Raw genomic sequence first — 17,834 nt, 5'->3', positions numbered from 1 at the left:
GTGCTTACTACCCCACTGCCTGAAACCTACTGTCCACAGACCCCAAAGAATGTGGTCACACCACCCCACTGACTGAGGCTGACAATTCACAGAGGGGCTTACACTACAGCCTGTAGTAATCCAAGGTTTTCTTTCTCAGGGCCTCTCCTGAGGGGTAGCAAAATGGCTGGTTCCTTCAACTTTCCACCTTTGGTCACTCAAGTCTAGGATTAGCAACAAGGCTAGAATTCCTTGTGGAGCAATAATAAATGAGGAAATGTAGGAAGATAAGACTATTGCTGTGATAAAACCCAAATTTAGCCTATGGCTTGAGAACTGCTGCTGGTTAATAGGAAAGACAGGAACCATACAAGATGAGGATAAGAATGCTTACTTACCCCTTAGGGTTTCATCCTTCAAATACCTTCAGAGAACTCATCCTTACATGACCCTAAGCCCAAACTTCAGAATGGCAATTGAGATAGACTCAGGACATGGAAGCCTGGGCAGAAGGGCAAGGCATTGGCCAATTACCACAATAGGAGGCTTTCAGTACCTGAGTTATGTCCTTGATTACGTGCTGCAAAGATAACTTCTCCTCTTGGGCATTCCTACTAAGAGATGCTTCATGTTCCATTAACTCAGTGTGATTTGTTTCCTGAACAGGGAACAGAGCAAAGCCAAAGTCTTAAAAGAAATTTACGGCTAGGCATGGTGGCTCAAGCCTATAATTCTATCTACTTGGGAAAAAGAGATTAGGGGATATACCTATACTATGAATTCATATTCATATATCTATGGGCTATATTTTGTTTAGCCTATTATATAAAATTTGGGTGAATATTTATAAATTGAGAAATTCTGTATACTCAAAAAGTTGAGGATTGAGTGTGATAGCCCATATCTTTAAACCCAGTACTTGGGGGCTAAGACAAGAGAACGGCAAATTTGAGATCAGCCTGGGCTTTATAATGAGACCTTATTTCAGAAAAACAAAGCAAAACAAAAGTTAACGACCTCAGCTCCCATTCCTAGATGGAAATAATTTACTGAAGTTGAACAGTATAATGTCTATGTGACATTTTACTTCAGGGTCCTTCATACTGAGCTCAACTGTCTCCTGCAGCATGGAAAACTAAACACAAGAGTTCTGGAAAACCAGAATTCTCATGACCCAATCCACTTGACTCATTTATATTATCTAAGTCCTGCAAGTATTTGAATTAGAAAAAAAAAAAACTATTTTATTTTTTCCTTTTTGGCCAGTCCTGGGGCTGGAGACTCAGGGCCTGAGCACTGTCCCTGGCTTCATTTAGCTCAAGGCAAGCACTCTGCCTCTTGCGCCACAGTGCCACTTCTGGCTTTTTCTGTGTATGTGGTGCTAAGGAATCGAACCCAGGGCTTCATGCATGCTAGGCAGGCAAGCACTGTATCACTAAACCATATTCCCAGCCCTAGAAAATTCTTGACAAAAGGGAATAAATAGTGTACAGACAAGCCAGGCCCTGATGGCTCACATTTGTGGCCGAGATCTAAGGATCATGGTTTGAAGTCAGCATGGGAAGACAAATGCAAGACACTTATTTCCAGTTAACCAACACAAAGCCAGAACAGGAGGCATGGCTTAAGGGGTAAGAGCAACAGCCATGAGCAAAAATACTGAGTGAGAATATGAGCCATTGAGTTTAAGCCCCAGTACTAGCAAAAATAGAAAAAGAAAAGATGCACAGATAAGCTAGCTCCAGAGGATCCAACTTGAATCAGAAAACTAGGGAAGACTGGGAATGTGGCTTAGTAGTAAAGTGCTTACCTAGCATGCACAAAGCCCTGGGTTCGATTCCTCAATACCACATAAACAGAAAAGGCCAGAAGTGGTGCTGTGGCTCAAGAGGTAGAGTGCTAGCCTTGGGCAAAAGAAGCTCAGGGACAGTGCCCAGGCTCAGAGAGGGAGAAAGAGGAGGAGGAGGAGGAGGAAGAGGAGGAGGAGGAAGAGGAGGAGGAGGAGGAGGAGGAGGAGGAGGAGGAGGAGGAGGAGGAGGAGGAGGAGGAGGAGGAAGAGGAGAAAGAGGAGGAGGAAGAGGAGAAAGAGGAGGAAGAGATGATGATTAGGGGTATGCTTGTGGGCAGGAGTTCAGGAGCTACATAAAATCAGAGACCTGGGGCTGGGAATATGGCCTAGTGGCAAGAGTGCTTGCCTTGTATAGATGAAGCCCTGGGTTTGATTCCTCAGCATCACATATATAGAAAATGGCCAGAAGTGGCGCTGTGGCTCAAGTGGCAGAGTGCTAGCCTTGAGCAAAAAGAAGCCAGGGACAGTGCCCAGGCCCTGACTTCAAGCCCCAGGACTGGCAAAGAAGGGAGGGAGGGAGGGGGAGGGAGGGAGGGAGGAAGGAAGGAAGGTAGGTTAGTCAGAGACCTGAAATTTTGATTCTAAAATGCAATCTTAGAGAACATCACTGGGAGGTGTTGTCAGGGACCAAACTATCACTCCTTTACAAGAGAGGGTAATGAGCGAATTTAATTTGAGCCCAAACCTCCTACCCTTTAACTTCCAGCGACTGATGTTGGTTCTTCCCTGGACAATAATGAATATGTCAACTCTCTTTCCCCAATATCAGACTGTCAAACCATGTGAAGACAGCATTGTGTCTGCCTCAAGTCCTTTCTGCTCCACACTAAACCTTGCCATATTCCTCAGCTGTTTCCCTAACATCTATATTCTAAAATGTCTTCAGTTTTGTTTTCTAAACTTTTGGTGGCAGTGGTGTTTAAAGTCAGCACCTCACACTTGCAAGGCAAGTACTCTACCCCTTGAGACACTCAACAAGTATGAAGAGATTTTAAGTCTCTCCATATATCTCCTTCCTAGTGGCTTATTTGACAAGTGTCTCTTTTTTCCTTTTTCAGAACTGGGGTTTGAACACAGGGCTTCAGGTTTGCTAGGCAAGCACTCTACCATTGGAGCCATACCCCAGATAGACATTGTCGCTTGGGAATGTGCCACTCCTCTTTGACAATGACACTATACATACATACATTATATATATATATATATATATATATATATACATACATATACACATATATACCACTGTAATCTCACCAGGAATATAGTTATAACAGTGGATAGTTAATATTTACTGAATGCATAAATGAGTTAATTAGTTTTAAGATTCAGCCAAAATTATTTAGTTTTGTAGGATTTCATCAAGGAACATTTAATTGTTTTCCTGCAGTACCTGTCCATAAAGAGCAAGTGACTTACAAACCCATTCCCAACTCCTTTCCAGAACAAAGTGTATTATACCAGGATCTCCATTGTCTCTCTCAGAGCCTTTACCATCTTTTCGTAATCTTCATTTTGTTTCTGAGATTGGGCCAGTAGAGCAGAGAGCTCGGTCACCCTAAAGAAAAGAGCATATCACTGTCAGCTGGGCAGCCCATGGATGTAGATGGAGCTTCGATGTAGCACACCCCAGCCCCAACCCAGACACTCCCACTTTCCACTGCAGATCTCCCAGAATCCCTTGGGTACCCCCAACCCCTTTGCACTCCTTAAATACATGATGCTATATAGCTTTGAACTGGTGGGGAAAGCCAAAGCCACTCAGACACATGCAGGGATTTACCACATCTCAAGGCTGGAACACGTGTTTGGGGGCCCGAGAGCTGAAGGAAAGCCCTGGCCCAGGCCCTTCCAGGCCTCGCTTGATCTTGAAGTCAAGCATCCTGAAGCCAATAAGAACATCAGAATTGCCACATGGGAATAGCCCCAAGGTCCCTCTAGCCTAGGATCTGACTCTGATAGGAAAAAAGGAAGAGGAGCTTGGAAGAGCGAATAATCAACCTCCCTGGTAATAATCTGACAGACCAGCAAAATCACTGACATCTTTATCATGTAGCACAATCAACTTGGAGCTTTATGCCTGGTATTATATGAAAGACTAAACAAGTAGTTCTCAAATGAGTTTCCCCATGGAGTATAAAAATGGTTAAGTCCTTCTAATTTTATTATATATCATCTCTAAGAGCCTACGTCATTTTATATTCATTCATTTAATAACTATATCATCCAACAAGCATTATCTATATATGCTAGCTATATAGAGTGCAAAGTACTAGAAACACAAAGCTTAGTGAGACATGGCCTTTGTACACAGTGCTCCTAAAATAGTTCTCCAATTCTTTTCTTGTGGGGGAAGAGAGTAAGGAGGTACAGGGACCCGCTAAGTTGCCTGTGTTAGCCTCAACTTCTTCCTGCCTTAGTGTCTCAAGTGCTGCCACTAAGCTTAGCTTCACTCTAATTTATGTATACCATTAGTAGGTGGCAATATAACCTTAGCCATGGGGTATAAGCTATGTCCAATAGGATTCTGCTTATGTTCCTGCTGTTCTTAATATCATTTAAAAATTCATTACAATACAAAAATTAAAACAGCAGGTTAGCAGTGTAGTTCGGTAGTAAAACAGCTACCTAGGTGTGAGGCTCTGAGTCTGATTCCCAGCACCACAAAAATAAATAAATAAATAGATCAATAGCCCTAACAACAACAACAAAAAGGAACTAAATAATTAATGAGATTAATACTATAACAAGCAGATCAAAAAGACCAGGCTTTGGTAATGGCTATTAAAGTTATAGACTTCAGAGAGAAGATGTGACATGTCTTCTCTAAAGGACAGGGCAGAGGGAGAAAGAAGGAGGCATTCCAGGTCAAAGCAAGCATATATGAAGGCAGAGAAGCATTGGACAGCAAGAGATTTAGTGTTGACAGAGGACAGCTACCTGTATAAATTAATAGGAAAGAAATCAAGCTACAAGGTAGCTTGAGTGAAGAGGTCAGTGACAAGCCCCAACTGTGGCACTGGGTTTCAAACTAAACTCCTCTGACACACTTTCTTCCCCTATGCTGGTGTGAATACTCACTCTTGGCATGTCCCTTACCTATCCATAACTCTCTAGGGGAGTCAGCTTTCCCTCTAGGAACCATTCCTAGGACTGCAAGCTATCTCACCGATCCTGAAGCTCAGCTTTCTCCAGGTCCCCTTGGCACTTGAGCTGAATTAACTCCTGGCTCCTTTCATGAGCTTCCTTCTCTAGTTCCTGGATCTTGGCTAGCAACAGCAGCTGCTGGGCAGGCTCACTGTCATCCATTTTCCCGGATCCAGTAGATTCTCGAGACTGTGCTCCCACGGTCAAACGCAGACAACATGTCAGCAAGGACCCTGAAAGCCTAGCATGCTCGGCCTTTAGCTCCATCAGATCTCTGAGTACAAGCAAGGAAAAGAGCAGATTTTAACAGGGAACAGAAAGCCTGAGAGGCAGGTCTAGGAAAAATCATCTGAATCCAACAAGTCTTCCCTATCCCAACCCTATGTCTGATCCCCTCTTCTACAGCAGCCTTAAGTCTAGCATTGGTAGGGGTAAACCTCCTCCCTTCCATTCCCATACTTACCTGTCAGTAGCTGACTTCATTTCCAGGAAGTGACGTCTGAAGGTCACCACCTCCCGCCATAGACGGAGAAGGCGACCATGTTCCCCTTTCAGATAGCCCTTGAAGAACTGTGTTCAGAAACGAAGGTCACACCCAGGGGAAGAAAGTAACTTTGGATTTTCTTTTCTTTCTGATCTGACCCCAGGCTTTGAACTTGATACCTGAAGCTTTTGTTCATTGGCTAGCACTGTACCATCTGAGCCATGCCTCCAACCACTGGATTTTCTTATTTGTTTTGGATTCTTTGGTGGGGGAGGGTAGAGTGGTACTGGGGCTTAAACTCAGGGCCTTATGCTTGGTAGACTGGTGAACCAAAGCCCCTAGTCTGATAGAGGACTATCTGTGTGTGTGTGTGTGTGTGTGTGTGTGCACGTACACACGCAGAGATGTGCATGTGTGCTCATGTGTGCGTGCCTGTGTGTATGTACCTCCCAATAGAGGACAATTTGTGCATACACACACTTTTTTCCCCCTCTACCACAGAGTAAAGGCTTAGGAAATGCTTATTTCCTGGAATCTGAAAATTTCCCTAGGGTTCACAACCAGTTTTTCTTCTCATTCAACTTAACAACTACCTTTTTAGCATCTAGATAAGAAGACTTCCATAATAAAGAGAGTATAAGAGTTGCTTTAAGTGTCATGCTACCTGCCAGCTAAGCCTAAAAAGAAGGTATGCAATCGCACAATTATGAAGGCCTAAGCGGGACAAAGCTGTTAGTATGGGTAAGGACAGTCAGAGAGGCTCTACCAAGTCCTGAAGTTAACCCTTTCCTGCACTGACCAGGGCAGTGCCCAGAATGTATACATATCCCTCCTCAAACAGTTCTTCCTACCTCCTGTTCCATCTGCCACTGGCTCTCCTTCCTTATTAGCTCATCCCTGGCCTGACTCCAGTCCACTGTCAATTTTTCCACATCTTCTTGAAGGGCTTTGTTCACCACATCAGCTTTTTCCATGTGTAGCCGAAGCTCAGTGTTCACCTCTACTAGACTCTCACACCTGTATGGGTAAGAAGTACAAAACAAAGGTCTGGTCCAATGCTTGTCGCTCTGGAAAAATAAGGTGAAAATGAGTGGAATTTGTTCATTGCTAGGAATTAGAGGGCGAAGACTGAAGTTTATTGTTCTAAACCATGATAGCATTCAGAAGAAAGGTTTCCCACTGGCCTTTCCCCCTGGCCAAGCACCCAAGTCATAAAATTTGGGGTCCATCACCTCTGTTGCTCCTCCTCCAGGCGAATTAGCAGCTGTTCTAGGTTTGGCTCCTCCATGTTTTCCCACTGCCGAGGGATTGGTCCCTTAGCCAGAGAGAGACAAGCCTTATGAACCTTCACAATGAATACTCAAGCCAATTCTCTAATGCCTGTTTTTGTTTTTTGGCCAGTCCTGGGGCTTGAACTGGAGGCCTGAACACTATGCTTGAGCTTCTTTTTCTTTTTTTGCCAGTCCTGGGGCATGGACTCAGAGCATAAGCACTGTCCCTGGCTTCTTTTTGCTCAAGGCTAGTACGCTACCATTTGAGCCACAGGGCCAGTTCCGGCCTTTTCTGTTTATGTGATGTTAAGGAATCGAACCCAGTGCTTCATGCATGCTAGGTAAGCACTCTACCCTCTACCGCTAAGCCACATTCCCAGGCCCCTTGAGCTTCATTGTGCTCAAGGCTAGCGCTCTACCGCTTGAACCACTGCACCACTTGCAGCTTTTTCTGAGTAGTTAATTGGAGATGAGTCTGCCCAAGTTGGCTTCGAACCACAATCCTTGGAGCTCAGCCTCCTCAGTAGCTAGGATCACAGGCCTCATGAGCCACAAGTACCCAGCTTCCCTGATGCCTTCTACAGTGGTCCACTTTTGAATTTTTCTTCTTTTTTTTTTTTTTTTGCCAGTCCTGGGGCTTGAACTCAGGGCCTGGGCACTGTCCCTGAGCTTCTTCTGCTCAAGGCTAGCACTTTACCACTTGAACCACAGCACCACTTTCAGTGTTTTCTGTTGATGTGGTACTGACAAATCGAATCCAGGGCTTCATGCATGCTAAGCAAGCACTTTACCACTGAGCCACATTTCTAGCTCCTTCACTTTGTTAACAATCTGCTTCTTTTCTCAATCAGTGTGGCCTGAAAACAAATCCACTACACCCCTGTCTCCAAAAGGGAACCAATGACCTCTCCTGAAAGATGGCCTAGGAAGCATAAGATCTGTCTTTGGCCAATGTATTGACTTCTATTACACTTAATCTTGGACCCTGGGAAAGCACTTATCATCTTGGTGCTACAGTGTCTTCTACTACAAAATGAAGGTGATATCATTCTCCTCAGAAAGTTAAACATTAAGTGACAAAATTAAATGATAAAGGTGCCTGACATACAGAGAAGGTTCTCAATGTTTTGGTATCCTTCCTTTGAGAACTTCCCTGAGGAGAGAATGTAAACAAGTGTCTTAGGGAGTTGGAACAAAGGCACAGGGGTCTTTCAAGGCCAGTTCTACCTAACCGATAGGACAAATATATCTGCGGAGCCATGCTTCTTTCAATGCCTGCAGAGGCCTCTCTCTCTCTGACAAATAAACACTGACACCTGGTGGAAGAAAGATGCATTTCCTTACATTAACTGCAGCCTCCTATTAACTGTACCTGGTAAATCCCCTGAACTATTAGTCCCTAGAGAACAAAGGAATTGAAACTCTCAGGTTAGATAACTAGGAAGATCCTAAGGGGGGCTGGGAATATGGCCAAGTGGTAAGAGAGCTTGCCTCGTATACATGAAGTTGCCTTGTATACATGAAGCCCTGGGTTCAGTTCCCCAGCACCACATGTATCGAGAACGACCAGAAGTGGCGCTGTGGCTCAGGTGGCAGAGTGCTAGCCTTGAGCAAAAGGAAGCCAGGAAGCCAGGGATAGTGCTCAGGCCCTGCGTTCAAGGCCCAGGACTGGTGAAAAAAAAAAGGAAGATCCTAAGAAGATCAGACATCTCTGGGGCTGAAGATGGAAGACACACTTCTGTTAAACACACACTGACGGCTCAAGGGAGCATGGGACTCAACCTCACTCACTCCAGTGGCTTCTAGCTGCTTCTCCAGCTCTTGGCACCAGCTCCGGTACTGTAATACCTGAGGCAAAAACAACAGGTGCTGAGTTATTACAAACAGCCCAAAGCAATGGCCCCCCAGAGATCTTTAGCAAATCTGCTGTGAATAGAGAAACCAGGTGGTGATGGTGAGGTAAGACCCCCCAACATCCTAGAATTTCTATTTGAGTGCTGAAAGAATCTAAGCCAGGCATAATGGTATATACCCATAATTCTAGCATACGAGCGATCGAGGCAGGATAGCCTATCCTAGCCTATGTAGTAGGACCCTGTCTTAAAAAACAAGCAAGCAGACAATTATAAAAACAAAAACAACCCTTCAAATTTTCTCTCTGCCTCTAGTATTGGAGAGGTAAAACCAGGGTCTCAAAATAGAAGAACAAACCTGAAGAAACTAATCCTATGAACATCATCTGTAGAACGGACATATTCATACCTCATAGAGTATTTGTGAGCATCAAAAGAAAAGCTATGGGTGACATCTGGGACATCAAGGCCCTGTCCTAACCTGGCTAGGTGTGAGCCATTTCCCCCTCATGGTTCTGCCTCCTCCAGTCCTTATCCCACCCCAGTGCCCAGCTCTGACAGGTGCTCTCCCTCCCTCCCCAGAAGTACAGCTCCCTTACCTTGGCCTGTAGCTTCCTCACAAGGGTTGCTTGCCTCTGCTGGGCCTCCTGGGAGTTCTTGAGCTTCCTCCAGGAGGTAACTTGGTTCTCTGCCATCTGCTGTTGCAGTGCCAGCACTTGCTCCTCCAGCATCAGCTGCAGTGACTGGGGCTTCATGTTCAGCCCAGGGCTTCCTGTCTCCATGGGGACAGCAGAGAGCAAGCCAGCAGGTCCCTATGCAGCCAGAGGCTTCATACTCCCAGCAATGTCTCTAACCATTGCTGCCTGTGCCTCTTTGTCTTCCTCTTGAGCTGGGGACCAAAGCAGAAAACAGAATTGACTAGAACAGAAAGAATTGACTAGATGACTCAAATATGCTCAGCAAACTTTTTTTTTAAACCTGGTAATTCTAGGTTGGATAAAGTAAATAGATTCCTTTGCAAGAGAACTCATTAGAACCTTTAAAACCCTAAGATATTCAACCAGTATGGATGAAAAAAAAACAAAAAACCTAAGATGGATCCTAATCTCTGAGAGGGCTGTAATGAGCATCCTTATTTCCCAAACTTAATAATGTGCCATGAGAAAGTTCCCAGGGCTTTTGTACTAGACCAGGAGCCCCTGGTTTCCTGTTGCATTTCTGGTACCTGGCACAGGGACTACTAGACATTTACTGAATCACTGAAGGTGGTATTAAGTCTGGCAAGCAAGACAGAAAAATAAACAATTACAATACAACGTGGCGCTTGCAATCACACAGACATCACAGGATAGCATAGAAAACAAAGGAAGGGCACATCTTCCAGATGGGGGAGCTGCGAGCTACGTGGCTCGTCACCACAGTTCATACTTGGCGAGTGTTTCTATGGGGCAGTGGCTCTGCCCAGTATGTTACATGCTTTATGCCATTTTGTCTTCACGAGAATTTTGAAACCTTCCAATGCTTTCCAACCATACTTTATCGTACACACTAATATAATGGAACCAATGAAGGTTTAGAAAGAGTAAGCAACAGGTATCAATTCACATAGCTGGCATTTGGTGGATGAAGGATTTGAACACAAGTAGTCTGGCTCCTAACAAAGAAAAGGGGGAGACTAGCATTTCAGGCAAGGGATCCAGAACAGAGAAAGAAGGAAGCAATTGCAGCAGGATGGTAAATACGTCTCATCTACCAGGAGCTGGGCCCAAACAGGGCAACTAGCCACCAAGAGGTAGTGGAGGCCAGCCTGTGACCTTCAGCTAACCATTACAGAAGCATGGTAACAAGAAAAAAAAAGAAAGTTCTAGGTGCTGGTCCAAGCTCTGCTTCTAATGGGCATGCCACTGCCCTTTTAGTCTTCTGATCTCCAAATCAGAGCATTATAGCTATATGACCTACAAATTTCTTAGGCCCCTGAAACACACAATTATCCAATGATCTGGGTGGTAGAGACAGGGGAGTTCTTTCGTGTTGCTAACATTAAAGTGGTCATTAAGAGGGTTAAGGAATATCTTTCCTTCCAACTACTGGTTAAGAAGTTTGGGCAAGGGCTGGGAATATGGCCTAGTGGCAAGAAAGCCTGCCTCGTATACATGAAGCCCTGGGTCCAATTCCCCAGTACCACATATATGGAAAATGGCCAGAAGTGGCGCTGTGGCTCAAGTGGCAGAGTGCTAGCCTTGAGCAAAAGGAAGCCAGGGACAGTGCTCAGGCCCTGAGTCCAAGCCCCAGAACTGGCAAAAAAAAAAAAAAAAAAAAAAAAGTTTGGGCAAGCCATGTGACGCACGCCTGTATTCCCAACACTGAAGTGGCAAAAGCAAGAGGATATTGGCCAGCCCAGGCAAAAGTTAACAATCTTCTATCAACAGCTGGTGCACATTTATTGTCACAGCAATTTGGGAAGAGGAGGAAGGAGAATCATAGTTTGAGATGAAGCTTGGGAAAAGTTAATAATCCTATCTAAAATGAAAACTAAAACCAAAAGGAGTGGAGGAGTGTAGCTCAAATGGTAGAGTGTCTAGCAGTGTGAGGTCTTGAATTTCATCCCCAGTACTCACCCCCCCAAAAAAAATCATTTCTGGGCCTTTGGAAAATCAGAATTATCTACTGATCCTTAACTTATATGCCTGCCACAAGGCAAGGTGCTGAACTGCAGTTAAACAATGCCTGTCCCCGTTAGACAGGGCGAATGCTCTCTAGTTCACTCTAGCTTCCTCCCATCATGCTTAGAGCAGATTTTACTTGTTCATCATTGCACTGCAGGACTGTTTTTCTTATAATAGAGTCATAGAGAAAAATTTAAGTTGGTAATTTACAGTATCTCCTGAGCAACTGAATGTACTTGAGTTCTCCAAAACAGTCTTGGGCAGTAACAAAGTAGGAAGAGTACAGGGCTAACAGTAAAGGCCCAATCTCCAGGCCAAGGTAGTGCTTTTCCACCAGGACTGTGGTACAAACTAACCAAAGCTCTGTGGAACAATGACTCTGTCAAGTTCAATGGAATGAAACTCCTCCGTTAGTGGCACAGACCTACAGTGGCACCTGTCTTAAATGCTAGGATTTCTGCCAACACTCTACCAACCGTAAGAGCAGCTTATTGTTGCTATGTGTTGATTTAAATGAACTGGGGCACCTTTTCTTCTCCCAGCACTGTGAGTAGAGTCAAGCTTTTGTGTATAGGGGATGTTTAAGAGGCTCCCTTGGCCTTCTTTTGAGTTTTTATCCCAAAATATTAGCTTGTACCATATGAAATCACTAACATTTGCCTGTTAGTTTTTACCAACAAAAAAAGCAACTTCTTGTCTTTCAGTCTAACATCTCTTATAAGCAGACCTGTCAAAGTTCCAAAATCCAATTAAATCCTCCTTTATAATAAAGATGCTGGTAACATACAAGCATTACGTGGAAGGTGTTGTCAATAATACTTAGGTCAAAATGGAATATTACAGTTATATCATTATTTTACTTTAGCAGATATTTTAAAATTTGAGAACTATTAGAAATTCAGGACAACTTTCATACTTTACAGATAAGGAAATTATAAATATTTGAGATGAAATACTTCTCTTTTTCAGTCATGGGACTTGAACTCGAGGCCTGGATACTGTCCCTGAGTTTTTTTGCTCAAGGCTATCACTTTGAGCCACAGCTCCACTTCCAGTTATCTGGTGGTTAATTGGAGATAATGGACTTTCCTGTCTGGGCTGGCTTTGAACCATGATCTTTAGATATCGGACTCCTGAGTAGCTAGGATTACAGGCATGAGCCACCAGTGTCCAGTGCCCTATTTTATTCTTTACTCAAATGCCTTGGAATTTTAGCAAATATATCACATTAATGTGTAATTTTATGAACTCTTTTTTTTTTTTTTTTTTTTTTGGCCAGTCCTGGGGTTTGGACTCAGGGCCTGAGCACTGTCTCTGGCTTCTTTTTGCTCAAGGCTAGCACTCTGCCACTTGAGCCACAGCGCCACTTCTGGCCATTTTTTGTATATGTGGTGCTGGGGAATTGAACCCAGGGCTTCATGTATACAAGGCAAGCACTCTTGCCACTAGGCCATATCCCCAGCCCTAATGTGTGATTTTATACTCTGATTTGTCTTTAGATCATACAAATTTTTCACCTCAAATAGTTAAAAAAAAAAAAAAGACAACTGGGTGCCAGTGGCTCATACCTGTAATCCTAGCTACTCAGGAAGCTGAGATCTGAGGACCTAGATTCGAAACAAGTCTAGGCAGAAAAGTTCGTGAGAGTCTTAACTCCAGTTAACCATCAAAAAGCCAGAAGTGGAGCTGTGGCTTAAGTAGTACAGCACTTGAGTGAAAAGCTAATAGACAGTGCCCTGTTCCCAAGTTCAAGCCCCAGGACGGTCAGAAAATGACAACTCAGTTTCTTTTCTGCTCATGGCTGGTGTTCTACCACTTGAGAGTGGGCTGGAATAAAGTGGAATGAAAAAGTCCCAAAGCCGGGCGCTGGTGGCTCACATGTGTACGTGTGAGGCTGAGCTCTGAGGATCGTGGTTCAAAGCCAGCCGGGCAGGAAAGTCTATGAGACTCTTATCTCCAATTAACCACCAGAAAACTGGAAGCAGCACTGTGGATCAAGTGGAAGAGAGCTAGCCTTGAGCTGAAGAGCTCAGGGATAACGCCCAGGCCCAGAGTTCAAGCCCCACAACTGCCAAAAAAAAAAGTCATAAGAGGTACCAGGACTCCTTGCTTGTTCATCTCTCTCTCTTTCTGATCACTGTCTCTGAGGGAAGCCACCTGCTCTGTCCTATGAAGAGTCCCCAGGGTGAGGAACTGGGAACTCTGCCAATAGCCCTATGTACAAGCCATCTTGGAAGTAGATCTTCCAGGCCCAGCTGGAAGCTTCAGATCACTGAAGTCTCCCCAACACACATCCCCTCCACATACCAGCCTGACTATGGATTCATGAGTCACACAAACACACAGCTAATGGCTCCTGGACTTCTGATGCACAAGAACTGTGTAAGACAATAAATGATTTTTGGTTTTTTGCTAGTCCTGTGGCTTGAACTCAGGGCCCCAGCACTGTCCCTGGCTTCTTTTTGTTCAAGGCTAGCACTCTACCACTTGAGCCACAGCGCCATTTCTGTTTTTTTCTATATATGTGGTGCTGAGGAATGGAACCCAGGGCTTCAGTATATGAGGCAAGCACTCTACCACTAGGGCATATTCCCAGCCTTGATTTTTGTTTTTAACTGCTGAATGTTGGGATCATTTCTTGCATATAACAGAGAGCTAATACATTTATTTGAATTACTGCAAAAGCTTCTTGGATGGTAGTGATGCTTCCTAAATTTTACTTTTCAAGATAGCAGTCAGAGGATCCTTTTAAAGTGTAAAACAAACTAGGCATTGGTAGCTTGCACCTGTAATCCTAGCTACTCAGGAGACTAAACTCTGAGGATCATAGTTTGAAACCAGCTGGGGCAGGAAAGTTTGTGAGACTCTTATCTCCAATTAACCACCATTAAACTGGAAGTGGCTCAAAGTGGTGGCAGAACGCTAGCCTTGAGCAAAAGAGCTTAAGGGCAGCTCCCAGGCCCTAAGTTCAAACCCCAAGACCAACAACAACAAAAAGTAAAACAGGTGAAGCCACTCAGAACTTTCTGACTGAAATCTGTATAATGACCTCTATAAGGCCCTAATTATTTGACCCCAGCCCCAAATGACTTGATCCCACTTCTTATTCCTCTCTCCTTTACTCACATCCCTCCAGGCACTCAGCCCTCCCAGGTCCAGATGCTTAGCACACTCCACACCCCATAGCCCACACCCATCATAAGGCCTTTTCCCCAGTTATACTCACAATTTAATTCCTCTCCACCTTCACATCTGTTTCTTCCCTAATGATTCATCTGAAATACCACCACTCCTCCGCACACACTGGTCCTTCTACTCACCTTACCATATTTTATCCTTAGCTATGTGTCATAAGACAAATCCCACTAGTATAAAATCATTGCTCAGGCTGGGGATATGGCCTAGTGGCAAGAGTACTTGCCTTGTATACATGAAGCCCTGGGTTCAATTCCCCAGCACCACATATACAGAAAACGGCTAGAAGTGGCTCTGTGGCTCAAGTGGCAGAGTGCTAGCCTTGAGCAAAAAGAAGCCAGAGACAGTGCTCAGGCCCTGAATCCAAGGCCCAGGGCTGGCAAAAAAAAACAAAACAAAACAAAAAACACTGCTCTACTGAGCACAAAAGATCAGGGGCAATGCCTGGGCCCTGAGTTCAAGCTCCAGCCCCGCTCGCCCCAAAAGCAGAAAAGAGATCATGTGTAATTTGTACAGTACTTTATCCCAACAATCATTTGCAATCTTCATTTAAAAAAACCTTAGAAATTATTCTCATACTCAAAAAGATCCAAAAAAATGGAAGTGTCAGGCCATTGGAGGGCTTACAGGTGCTAGGAATAAACCACCTTCCTATTGGGAAACACCATCTGCATCAACCATTCCTAGAAGCATGAGCCTGAGGCCAACTGGAGCCACCAAGATTTGCAGAACAAGCCATGTGCTCACTACCACTGCAGACCAAACCGCCTTGAGCCAGGCCCAGGCGTGACCTCTCTGCCCCACCAGAGGGGCGCGCCAGGAGCATACCTCAATAAACTCTTTCAATTACCTCTACTTCTCTCCCTGTGCTCTCTCCCCGCCTAGAACCTTTCAGGAAGGGGCAAAAAGATCAGTGGAAAGACAGACTGAACCCAATCCAATTCCAAATTCTACGCTTTAATGTTAACTGAGTCCAAACTAACAACTATGGTATCACAGCTCTGAGAGGCAATTCTTACATGGTGTGAAATAATGATGCCCAGGCCTAAAGATTTCTGAGGACAAAGGAAGGTAGGATGTTCCTGAGCAAGCACAGGACAAGCCCCTTCTAGCCTAAGCTTTGTAATGAGGTCTCTCATTCAATGTGGGTAACATCTGTTCTCTTTTCTAAGCCTTCTCAGTAAAATGCAAATCATCATCCTGGTCTCTAATTTGAATTTTACTAATGTAAAATCAATTCAACAACCATTTAACAAACCCAAAGGCTACCTAGTGAATTTATCATCTTGTCCTGAGGACAGGTTTCAGACTCACTCACTAGTTCCATTAGTTGATCGTATCACTTGACCTAGTGCCTAGGTTTCTTCATATGCAAAAGGTGAAGAAACAGACTCCACCTAATAGATTACGGTAAGAATTTGATGGACCTATACACACATTTAGTGGCATCTGACATTCTGTGACTACTCAGTTAATGTTAACTATTATCATCATTGAATGGATATGTCCCAGCCATTACAGGGGACCATGCAGAGATAGTCACAGACAGCAGAAGGCGGCTTATAAGGAGGTTTATTAGTGGGGCCATATCTCCCACAGGAGAGCGGGCAACAAGGCAGCTGGCTGGCTTCCACACCTTTGGTAGCTTACTTATATAGCTCGGGGGCTAAAGGGGAAGTAGGCAGGTCTGAATGGTGAGTGGGAGTGGCCCATTATAGCTCTAGGGCAGGTAGTTTAGGTATGGGTGAATCTGGGGGCTAATGAGAGGAGCTGAGTACCTAAGGCTGGGGAAATGCTAACAATCATCATGCACTAGACCCTGGGTTAAAAATGAAAAAGGCAAGGCATACAGTCTGAGCAGAGGGAGCTCCGCGTGTGAAAGCAAGGCAGGAAAAGTGACTCTGTGCGATGGACCGAAGCTGGGAGAGAGGTTAATTGCCCCGGATGTTCCCAAGGAGTGTTCCTTGACTCCGGACTAATGAGTCCAGCACTGAGAAGGGGTATGCTCTGGTAATCCTAGCACTTGGGAGTCTAAGGGCGGAGGATCGCGAGTTCCAGGCCAGCCTTGGTTACGAGGCAAAGCCGAGGGGAGTGGAGGGTAAAAGGAAAGGGGAGAAGTTAAGGAAGAAAAGAAAAAAAGCTTGGCGTAGCGCTGCCCACCTGTAATCTCAACTATTCAGGAGTAGTTCGGAGGCTGCTGGGAGGATCCTGGTCTGAGGCCCGCCCAGCAGGAGGGAGCGGGAGACCTTAGGAGTTCAAAACCCAGGAAGACACACAGTCAGCCGCGGATGCGTAGTGATGGTAGCAGGAGGGCAGACTTTCCCTCAGGTCCGGGGCAAGGGGCACAGACACGGGGGAAGGAGGGCGGGGAGGCCCCGTGTGGCCACGGGCCGGGGCTGCTCCGCTGCGGAGCCCCGGGGTGAGGTTCTCGCTCGGCGCCCCCCGGAGCCCGGGGCGGCGGCGGCTGGCCGGGGGGCCTCGGGGGTCCTGGGGTTCCAACTCCACTCTAGGCCTTAGAGACCGCCTGCGACCAACGTGAGGCACCGGCGAGCGGCCCCGGGCCGTTACCGAACCCCTCCCGTCCGCCCCGGCCCCACCTCACCACGACCCGCGGCGCCCGCGGACTCCGGAAACGCTCCTCAATCCAAGAGCGGCGGCGGCGGCGGCCTTGGCGAGGCCCCGCCGGAGGCGGGGAGCTCGGCGGCGGGGGGGGGGGGGTGTCCCGCGCCCAGGCCCCGCCCCCAAAACTCCCGCTCGGAGCCCTCGGGAGGGGAGGGGAGGAGCTCGCCCCGCCGGCGGCGCACGCCCGCTAAGGCCAGGCCTCCGGCCATGTTGAGTACTGGCAGGAGACTCCCTGGAGAGACCCAGAAGAAAGAGGAGATTACATTTGAGACCTTAGATTCCTCGCCGGAAATGGAGACATCCTGAGTCTCTGGACTCCAGGAAATGGACGTCCTGAGGAGAGCGAAGGCCTCGTTCTCACAATCCTTTTACCTTCAGAGTTACTTACTGCGCATGCGTAATTCCGATTGCGCGCCTGGTGCGCCTGCGCGGTGCTGCGCGCGCGAACCCCAGGGCCCTTACTGTGAGGGAACCTGCTCCTGGATGATGGTTGCTGTGAGCAAACTTGCCCTGGCGACCAATTCCAGGTTTTCTCACTTTCTGAGTCTGACGTCGCTAACCAGCCTCAAGTGACACACAACACACAGCGTTTAACTTCGTGTGGTTTTGGAACGCCAGAAACTGTTTACATGCCTTTGAGAAGTTTCCATACCCTCAATGGCCTGAATGTTTCGTTTTGTACTTTCTTTGAATTCAGCTTCCATTTACCTACCTCTTCCACTCAGTGGTTCTCAGATTTTAGTAGGGGTTGAACCTGAGAATGCAGCACTT

At 45.9% G+C, this 17,834-nt stretch overlaps 1 protein-coding gene across 6 annotated transcripts in view; it reads right to left on the bottom strand.

Annotated features, from left to right (window-relative positions):
* Cep250 (centrosomal protein 250) overlaps positions 1-17,073 on the bottom strand; it is a 59,579-nt gene extending 42,506 nt beyond the window's left edge. For 2 of the 6 annotated variants that reach the window (XM_048349082.1, XM_048349083.1), the window contains exons 1-9: positions 16,602-16,791; positions 9,180-9,469; positions 8,519-8,575; positions 6,689-6,771; positions 6,308-6,473; positions 5,436-5,542; positions 4,995-5,246; positions 3,287-3,383; positions 536-637 (exon numbers count right to left, since the gene is read on the bottom strand). In XM_048349082.1, coding sequence (XP_048205039.1) covers positions 536-637; positions 3,287-3,383; positions 4,995-5,246; positions 5,436-5,542; positions 6,308-6,473; positions 6,689-6,771; positions 8,519-8,575; positions 9,180-9,362 — 1,047 coding nt within the window. In that variant the 5' untranslated portion in view covers positions 9,363-9,469; positions 16,602-16,791. Of the gene's footprint in view, positions 1-535; positions 638-3,244; positions 3,384-4,994; positions 5,247-5,435; positions 5,543-6,307; positions 6,474-6,688; positions 6,772-8,518; positions 8,576-9,179; positions 9,470-16,601; positions 16,792-17,043 lie in introns of those variants that run through there. The other 4 variants (XM_048349078.1, XM_048349080.1, XM_048349081.1 and 1 more) reach the window with 4 other exon arrangements.
* Between the last annotated feature and the right edge of the window lie 761 nt (positions 17,074-17,834).

Source organism: Perognathus longimembris, chromosome 6 (assembly GCF_023159225.1).
Source record: "Perognathus longimembris pacificus isolate PPM17 chromosome 6, ASM2315922v1, whole genome shotgun sequence".
NCBI classification, from domain to species: Eukaryota; Metazoa; Chordata; class Mammalia; order Rodentia; family Heteromyidae; genus Perognathus; species Perognathus longimembris.
The sequence above is the reverse complement of the archived record's forward strand: the minus strand, read 5'-3'. Positions and strand labels throughout refer to the sequence as shown.